The 10,480-nt window shown below is 37.0% G+C and overlaps 1 protein-coding gene across 1 annotated transcript; it reads right to left on the bottom strand.

The window, feature by feature from the left end:
* Nucleotides 1–640: 640 nt before the first annotated feature.
* On the bottom strand, nt 641–5,682 carry LOC149776204 (tubulin alpha-1A chain-like). Its single transcript, XM_089942539.1, has 3 exons — nt 5,522–5,682; nt 4,785–5,007; nt 641–2,013 (listed from the first exon to the last, which is right to left on the bottom strand). The coding sequence occupies exons 1-3, from the start codon at nt 5,522–5,524 to the stop codon at nt 884–886; spliced, it is 1,356 nt and encodes a 451-aa protein (XP_089798665.1). The 5' UTR covers nt 5,525–5,682; the 3' UTR covers nt 641–883.
* Between the last annotated feature and the right edge of the window lie 4,798 nt (nt 5,683–10,480).

Consider the following 10,480-nt stretch of genomic DNA (forward strand, 5'->3'; position numbering starts at 1 on the left):
CCATTCATGAACAACTTCAATGTTCACAGTGGATCAGCACCTTTTCCATTTAAAATCAACTAGACATTCCAATGTGAAAAACCAGATGCAGTTTAGAGGAAACCAGAACAAGACTATTATGATGGCCTTACTGTACATCAGATCTGCATTACTTTCAGGTAGTACCAACCAAACGCGATTAAATCTTTTGGTGAAAATCCAGTGAAGTTTTAGCCACCTGTTTTGGCAATACAAGTACTGGATTTGGTAGCATGTTGTGGAAATCCTATGGCCAAATTTGAACCCATTTTAAAAATGGCCACCATAATTAGCTGTCAGGTCATTAATATAATGAGTTAGGATCACGCAAAGTCTTGCAATGAAAATGTTATGTCCACTTGAAACAAGTAATGATAAGACTTAAGACTGGACAGCTGATGGACCATACTGGACATCACCAGTATTTCAGCTAAGACACCATGTCATTATGGCCACCCATTTGGGAGCAGCATGAATAAACTCTTCTGCCCAATGACATATGCAGCTAAAATAATTAGAAATATGTCTTTCCAATTTAACTTTTACACTTTTTAAGATGCCTTTACTTTGACAATTTCTAACATTAGCAACAACAACAAATACAAGAAAAACAATAACGCAATTTGTACACTAATTTTTGCTTTATTCTTGTTTCAATTTTAAAAACCTTTCAACAGGTTAGTTATCACAGAAAAAATCGGTGATTGATTGATTGTCCAAAATGTTTACAAGTTAAATCACAGATTTCTGAATTGTTTAATTTTAAACTGGCAGTTAAGATTTATTGGCAGTAGTCAAGCCCCTGTTGAATAAACACTATATTATTGTCCTATTATTCAATCTTTCCACATTAGTACAGAAGCATTTAATACTCTTCTCCTTCCTCCTCTCCCTCACCCTCAACAGAATCAACTCCAACCTCCTCATAATCCTTCTCAAGGGCAGCAAGATCCTCACGAGCTTCTGAAAATTCACCCTCCTCCATACCCTCTCCTACATACCAGTGAACAAAGGCTCTCTTGGCATACATCAGATCAAACTTGTGGTCAAGACGAGCCCAGGCCTCAGCAATGGCGGTGGTATTGCTTAACATGCATACTGCACGTTGAACCTTAGCCAAGTCGCCACCTGGAACAACAGTTGGTGGCTGGTAGTTTATGCCAACCTTGAAACCAGTTGGGCACCAGTCAACAAACTGGATGGTTCTCTTGGTCTTGATGGTTGCAATGGCAGCATTTACATCCTTGGGCACAACATCACCTCTGTACAGCATACAGCATGCCATATACTTGCCATGACGTGGATCACATTTAACCATCTGGTTGGCTGGCTCAAAACAAGCATTGGTGATCTCTGCAACAGACAACTGCTCGTGGTAGGCCTTCTCAGCTGAGATGACGGGTGCATATGTAGCCAAAGGGAAGTGGATACGCGGGTAGGGTACCAAGTTGGTCTGGAACTCCGTTAGATCCACATTCAGAGCACCATCGAAGCGGAGGGATGCAGTGATAGAGCTAACAATCTGACCAATCAAACGGTTCAGGTTTGTGTATGTTGGTCTCTCAATATCCAAATTCCTTCTGCAGATGTCGTATATAGCCTCATTATCAACCATGAAAGCACAGTCTGAATGCTCCAGAGTAGTGTGCGTGGTCAAAATAGAGTTATATGGTTCGACAACTGCGGTGGCAACTTGTGGAGCAGGGTAAATGGCAAATTCTAGCTTGGACTTCTTGCCATAATCAACACTGAGACGTTCCATCAACAGTGAGGTGAATCCTGAACCAGTACCTCCACCAAAGCTGTGGAAGATGAGGAAACCCTGAAGACCTGTACACTGGTCAGCAAGCTTTCGGATTCTGTCCAGGACCAAATCAACAATTTCTTTACCAATAGTGTAGTGACCACGAGCGTAATTATTAGCTGCATCTTCCTTGCCAGTTATCAACTGCTCAGGGTGGAATAGCTGTCTGTAGGTACCTGTTCTGACCTCATCTGAAAAATACAAAACAAAAACATATTTATAGAACTGCTCCATTATAATACGATCTTTTGACATCAATTCCATTGCATTTTATACATAAACACGAGTCTCCTTATGTGACTGATGAGCTACTGGCCAAAATGAACTTGAGAGAGTTGAAACCATCTGATTTTATTGTTTCAGGACTGTTCTAGCTGCTGTGGTGTCAGATTGGCAATATTATTTATGTATGTCTGTAACTCTGTGAAATTTCAGGTTAGCATCATTTAAAAGTAATTTTTCTGCACACTAAGTACATGTCAACAGTTTGAATAGAGAGCACAACGGACTCATTAGATACAGTATCTGACATGGACTCTTTCAGAACTCGGGAGGAACATGGCAGATTACATTTACATAGACCAGTCTTTTACAGCATGTACCAACTGAATAGTGTTGTGCTTTGTGACAAAATTATGTATGATCATCAATGCACACAGCAAAGGTACATTTACCTTTACACAGACCAGTCTTTTACAGCATGTATCAAATGACTAGTATTGTGCTTTGTGACAAAATTATTGTGCTTTGTGACAAAATTTTGTATAATCATCAATGCACACAGCAAGTTCTATCACTGTAGCTACATTTCAATGTGCAAATCCAATCTGCTTATGGTTATTACTCATGATGCTGTTGAACACAAACAAAAAGATTTCATTTACAACAAAGTAGACATCAATCATCAGTCCTATATAAAACCCCAAGCTATAATTGGATGAACAACTGGCAGCATTTTCATTTAGGACCAACTAGGTATCACGTCATTTGGTACAAAACTCGTGTTGATATAACCTGAACCATCCCATCAGGGAGTAGATAATATTTTTATGATTGTGTGCATGGGACTCGAGACTTAAATATGTACATTTCATCATATCACAGGCCACATCATGTGAGCTGATAAAAGTAAACACACCCATACAAAATTGCATGGAGAATACTAAGAATGGTGCTGATAAAAATTAAAACTGCACATATATTTGGCCAAACAAAAAAAATGTGCATTTCCAGTTGAAATGGTTTCAAAATTAGGGTAGGCAGGTCAGATTTTTAATAAAATTAATACAATTTCTTTTTTACCATGGGAGAAAAAGAGCTAGGGTCAGCAGTGAAAAACATGCTTATATACATGTCTAAAATGGTTACAATGCCATATAGAGCAAAATTGAAAAGGGCAGGATGTATATAAACGTCAAAAGACCCAATGTGCTGCCCCTCCCCCCAACCTTTTATGACTTTAAACCCTTCCAAATCAAAATTAACAAGCCATGCAAGATAAAAGGTTGTCAAATTTAATTATAGTTCATGTTGGTTCAAATCATGTTTGCTAGTCTCTTCCCCAGCATCTTTCTCCACCAAAACTGCAGACAGCCAAGTACAGTCTATCATGTAATGAAAAAGTGAGTTGAACAAACCAAACCAATTAGAAGTACAAGAATATTCCATATAAACTGCCATTTAAAAAGCCCAAAGAACTGCTCTGTTGCAACATCAAAATGCTTTGGTATGCCCATAAAATACAATGAAAATGCATTAAATGATATATGGTATGCCCATATAATACAATGAAAATGCTTTAAATGATATTTGGTATGCCCATAAAATACAATGAAAATGCATTAAATGATATTTGGTATGCCCATAAAATACAATGAAAATGCTTTAAATGATATTTGGTATGCCCATAAAATACAATGAAAATGCTTTAAATGATATTTGGTATGCCCATAAAATACAATGAAAATGCATTAAATGATATATGGTATGCCCATAAAATACAATGAAAATGCATTAAATGATATATGGTATGCCCATAAAATATCACCTATATCAGATTAACTACCAAATGTTTCACCTCTAAGCCAATCGAGAATCGGATAATATTAGGATCATATGGTGTTCCTAAACCTAGACAACATAAAACTTTAATTAAAGTCGTTGTAAAAGAAATTAGTAATATTTGCAGTGGGGCAAGTTATTTGTTGTGTTGTATGTACATGTATCACTGGGGAGGAGGCAGGGGGATTAAAGTTTTAAAATCTTGGGATTTTAATTTAGAACAACATTTATTTTTATGAAATTAAATGTCAACATTTTTAAAAAAAAATATAAAAATCTAACCGAATTAATGTGCATAATTATCATCAATCAGAACTTGGGAATAAGAAAGTTTATATTTTTGTTTTTTAAAAATGCCATATGAAAAACATTGAAACCATAAAAAAATTAAAGTCACGCTACCCAAAACACTAAATTGTTGGTATTGTAGCTTGTGAAGTTTATAAGTTGCAACATTTTTTTTTCCCAGTAGTTAATTGTAAGAATTAATTGGTAATCCCCATTTGTTCCGGAAGACTTATCACGTGACTGCGTCACTTTCATGCCGATGTGAACATCGCTCGGCCATTTCCGTCACGTTTCTTTCTGGGCGTAAGGGAAAAGACCGACAATATACGATTGACCTCGTGCATGACAAAAAATTAAATTTCTACATCAGACTGACAATCCTAAATTAGATTGTTCCTAGAATAATACTCGACTTTAAAACAAAACGAGTAATCTGTCTATGGCATTCATAATCATATGAACTCAATTTTGTCACTCCTTTAAGTGCAATATCAACATTGGCCATCAAAATTGAATATCCCTTCCTGCGCCTCACAACTGTAGGCGGAGCTGAAGGAACACATGCTGCATAGGCCATCTTGGTATGAGGTCATTTGCAGTGTAAATTACTCACCGACAACGGTTGGCTCCAAGTCGACGAAAACGGCCCGAGGGACGTGTTTTCCAGCACCAGTCTCGCTGAAAAAAGTGTTGAATGAATCGTCACCCCCTCCAATTGTTTTATCACTGGGCATTTGGCCATCAGGCTGTATTCCATGTTCCAGACAGTACAATTCCCAGCAGGCGTTGCCAATTTGAACTCCAGCTTGGCCAACGTGGATGGAGATGCACTCACGCTGAAATGATATTTATCACTTATATACTATTCTATTATTCTGTGGATTTTGCGATGATTTTTGTTGTTTAAGTTTTTTACGAAACATGGTTTAAATTTCCTGATAATAGTGCAAATCAGCATTAAATACAACTTTCAACGTTATAGTATTTGTATGCACTTGACGAACCTTGTGCTGCTCATTGAAGTGTCTTGCTTTATTTGCACCGATAAGCGCCGAATTACCGGCTTCTAATGCCAGAATCGTCGAGTTGAAACTGATGTTCCATTATTGCATCTAAAATATGTTGGGATAAAGTCTCATAAAAATGCAAGATTAAATTACATACTGACATGGCTGGAATAGACCGGTTTTACATCGTCAATATCCTGAATCTGGATCGATATACGAGACTAATACGAAAAACTTCAATTAAAAGACAAAAAAATTAAATATTACTTTTCTGTTCGCATGGTCATATAATTCGCCTAACTGTATGGAAGAAAATAAAAAGCCATGCATAAAAAAGACTTACCATTCTGAAAGTGTTAAGTGTTAAGAAAAATAAAAAATGGAGGAATTCGCTGCCTCACTGAGACGTCGATGGGTCCGATGTGAGCGAGCAGAATGATCTCATAATGCAGGTACAAAGTTTATATACCAACCCATCTCCGCATGTCTCGCTATCGTAGCAAACAACGCGATTGGTTATTTTTAAATTACAGTGTAGCAATATTTCTAACGCGTACATTGATTGGATAAAATTTGAAAACGTGCCAGGTCAGTTCGAGAAAGCTCGAATTAGTCAGCAAGATCGATGCGGGCGATGAACCGCGTCAACTATAGATTATCAATACACGACTGCCAGTTATATATCAGACGAGTATTTTAACTTGCACTATTTGAATACGATAACGTTTGTGAAAAAAGGGATAGTTGTAGTCGTTTGTATTACGAGTGGAAATAACGGTAAATAAATTATTATTATTATTATTGATGAATACCCCTCATCTGCACGAGAAACAAAAGGATTGTGGTCTTGTTATAAAGGATGTTGGAGGAGATAAGCTCCAGAACGCGCGCACAGAAAAAAATAAGAGTTCACGCTTTGGCCTTGATAAAAAAAAAGAAATGTTCAATCACACTCCTAGTCATTTTATTTACATTTGTACAGATTTCATTTAAATTAGTAGTAGTAGTAAAATGGAGATACAAGGGTCATTATTCGAAAGTGATGATAGTTTCTGGAATGACCCCGTAATACTGTGAAACGTGCAAAGATGTAGTGATGTATGACAAGTATGGTTCTCTCTCTCTCTCTCTTGAATCACTTTGAATCGTCTCCTATGTTTTATGGACTGACATGTTCAGGGTGGATGCGAGGGCAGGGGTAGAGTCGGCGTTGCGATGCCCAACTAATGAGTGTAGAGGCGGGTTTTTTTTTTTTTTTATTTTTTTTATTTTTTTTTTTTTAAATAGATGGTTATAACTATGCCCCGTGTACGCTTAAAATGCAGATGCTTCGCTCTTTAGGTCCGAACTTGAGGTTCCATCCCACTCACAAGTACCTACCTGTTTAGCCCTCCTCTCAATATTTCTGGATCCGTTTGTGATTTTAGTCGAACGTTCTCTTTTATTAGATTGTTTTGTTTTGTTAAGATAGATAGTGACGTAATCAATTACATATGGGGACTGGGGATATAAAATCCATTACAGAAAAAGGAAACACTTTACAGGGCAAAAAGAAAGGGAGGATTGGCTTTGCCTAGCCCCAGTATTAATGAAGTGCGCAAATATCTTAAATAGAATGAAAATAATTAATTCGGAACCTAAAATACAATGGGAAGGAAGAAACATTATATATATATATATATATATATATATATATATATATATATATATATATATATATATATTGTTTTGGTTTCACTAAGAGAAATAGAGAGGATATATACTAGAATAATAAATAAATTAACAAAACAGTTAGAAACCCCTAGAACATTCAGATACATAAAAGATATATTAGTGAAATATAAGGCTAAAAAAGAACAATGGGAACAAAGCAACAATAAAACATACGAATGGATAAGAGAAGATATAACTAAAAACATAAGGTGCAAAATAGAGCAAGAACACATTGAAATTAATTGGGATAAAGCATGGTGGCACTGGGCTAAAATAAATTCCTTAAAAAATACAAAGCCTAATGTTTAAATACATGCATAACGCATGATTTACGGGCGATGTTGCATAAAGGATGCGAATGATAAGAATCATACCCAAATGCCCATTGTAAAAACAAGCGGACTTAACAAAATATCACACAATGGTGCAATGTGAGAAAAGGAAACCCGAAAGGCTTAAGCTAATAATTGATATGTGCAAAAAATATAGGTATCGGAGGCGTAACATACTATATTTAGACGGGAGATTCGATAGAAAAAACGGTTATTAAAATAACTAATTATATAACAGCGACAACGATGGCCTGTGCTCAGGTAGTCATGATTGGAAGTTGACCGGAGGAGCAGGACATCGGGACGGGGGATAGGAAGGGGGCTTCGATTTACCGCCCACGTAGTGGTGTTTACTCTCAGTGCACGGGCGTTGAGCCCCGACCATATCTCTCAACTCGTGGGAAAATACAAACAAAAATTTACAGACTAGGTAATAGTAGAACCGGGGCGGAGGGTGGGGAATAGGGGCGGGGATTCGGTTTACCTCTCGCGTAGAGGAGAGTACCGTCAGTGCACGGCCTGAATCCCTGACTTCATCTCTCACCTTATGGAAATATTACAACAATTAACAGACTAGGTGATAGAAAAACGGGGGGGGGGGGTTCCTCCCGCGTAGGGGAGAGTACCCTCAGTACACATGCTGGATCACTGACTTCATATCTCACCTCAGTGGAAACAAAAAGATCAAAATTTTATAATAATCTCCTCCGATGCCTCAAATAAATTAAATTTAAAATAAAATAATAATCAACAAAGCCTACCAACAATAAAAAAATTGGAGACCCAACAAGCAATTTAACAAACTAACAATAAAATTTTGTTTTTTTTTTTCTTTTCTTTTTTTCCCCCCAAAGTATGAGACACAGCCGCAGCAGGGCTTTGTCACTTGGCGCTACGCGAAGTGAACAGGCCAGCAGCGGAGCCTCAGAAAAATCAGTATGTAGGACATGGACGGAGAATACACATACAAGGCGATTAGGACATAAAACTAACCAATTACAGGGGATCCAATCTAACCATAGGGAAACTAACCCAGTTGTTTTTAAATCCTTTCTCGTTTTAGGCCCTTTCGGGACAATTTTTCTGCTACTTCCCAAAACGGCAAACATAGGCTAAGTCCGCAAATTAAGGAATGCACAATAAAAGAAAATTCGGCTCCTTAAATAGGGCACGGCCTTGCCAATCCCAATCTATTACGAGAAGAAACTAGGGTCGACACACCATATAACAAACGCATAAAAACACTCGGCTTTCTTTTTGTTTTTGAGACCTTTTAAGGCACCGATCCTCGTGTTAACTCTGGTATATACAATCAAAATTGCGAAATTCTAAAACAAAGGACAATTTGTAAAGTCCCAACAACAAAACCCCTATCCTTTTAAAAACAAAATTGAAAGAAAAGAAAAACAAAAAATTCATTACACCTGCTGTCCTAACACACAATATAGCAAATATACACATAGCAAATACGATACGTATGAGACCCTTGGCAAATGTCACTATAAAATAAAAGAGAGTGGAATTCGACTACGAAATCGGAGCCTAGATCGGATGAACAACCCTTAGAATACACTAGGAAAAATACCCCAATAATTTTTTCAACTCTAAGTAAATGTTTGATCCAAATTCTTTTTTAAAGGTAAGAAGCAAACATACCTTCAAGGGAAACAATAACACATAAAACACTTATTATTTTTTGGGAAGGGGGGGTGCTGGGATGTTTATAGGGTTTTTTAAGGGGGATCTGGGATGTTGTTTTACAATTTTTTTGCAAAGGAGAATAGCGTACCTGCTCAAAGAAAGCAAAAAGGCAGTTTACACGACAAGTATATATTTTTATCGATGTCCCCTTTAAGCTTTCTGTGTATTGATAGTGGTGAGGGGGGACTGATGGAAACTTAGTAAAAAGCACTTATAAAGCAAAACGCTTAAAATATTTTGATCTTATTTTCTCCTTGGACATCGTTCTATAGTCTGATATGGAATTTAAGTAGTACAGAACGTCTCTTGAACAATAATGAACAAAACAAAATATAACATTAGGACGCCATCTTGATGGTTTATAGAATCAATAAGTGGTGTTAACATATTTTTTAATATGCTTTACATGATGAAAATGTAACGGTGTAAGACGTTGGGTCTCTTTGGCGGGAAATGTAATACGTAGACTTTGTATGGTCTTTAACAGAAATTTAAGACTCACACCAAAATACAGATACGTTAGTTACCGTCAGCATGTCTGCAAAACAACCCTCACCAACAAACCGGCCAAAATGGGTTCTTTGTTTACTTGGGGTGACAAATTTGCTAGCATTAACCGTAATACCGCCAACCCGTTGTGTGTTGTGCATTAGGTTGGTAAAAAATCCATTGTGAAGCTCAAGAGAACCAAGGGGTTGGGATTAACAAATTTATAAATTTTGGTTATTCTAAATTTTAGGATTCTCAGTTAACACTGCAATCTGATAAAAGGAAATCTGATCTCCACCATCCTATGCGAAGGACAGTCAAGATCTGTTTTTAGCCAGATTATTTATTAATGATACCTTGTTTAATTTGAAGCATATTTGGTATAAAGTTCGGCAAATTTTCGAACATCAGTTTTTGAAGACCAATTTTATTTTGCTACATTGTCCAATAAACACATAATTTTTGGCTTGTGTCAGAAACAAGAATGCGTCTGAAAAGCCAGAGTGTCGAGTTTCGGCTTGATAAATATAGTGGTAAAAATTGTGTTCTGTTGTAAGAACGATTTTTTTCTTCTTCTGACTTTTTGTAATTTTGAAGACTGGTTTTGTTCTAATTGGAAAAAGGCAAAATCTTAAAGTTCATCAAAGTTGTGCACTTAAACCTCAATTAATGAAGAGGAGGGATTTTGAGAGGTTACGGTGGAATGGGTGAGGTACATGTGTGTAAGTAGCTAGGTAAGTAGCTAGGTATTGGGGTCAAATAACAGGTAAGTCACTAATCAAGTAGGAGAGGTTTTGCTTATGTGATGATTAGACTCTGGACATGGATGTGTGGCGAAGAGAGAGCATGTGTGTGTGTGTGTGTGTGTGTATGTGTGTGTGTGTGTGTGTGTGTGTAGAGGTTGAAAAGAACAAGATGGAAGATTAATCATCCCAGTCCTACAATTATTATGTAGGCTATAATTGTATCTGTATAGCATAATTTGACTCAATGTGACCTCTCCAACTGCCTGAACAGCTGACAAACTCTAGAGTGACAATTGCTTGAAAAGAGTCATCTTCGCTAGC

The sequence above is a fragment of the Sinohyriopsis cumingii genome, chromosome 18, assembly GCF_028554795.1.
Source record: "Sinohyriopsis cumingii isolate HCF-2022 chromosome 18, ASM2855479v2, whole genome shotgun sequence".
In the NCBI taxonomy this organism is placed as follows: domain Eukaryota; kingdom Metazoa; phylum Mollusca; class Bivalvia; order Unionida; family Unionidae; genus Sinohyriopsis; species Sinohyriopsis cumingii.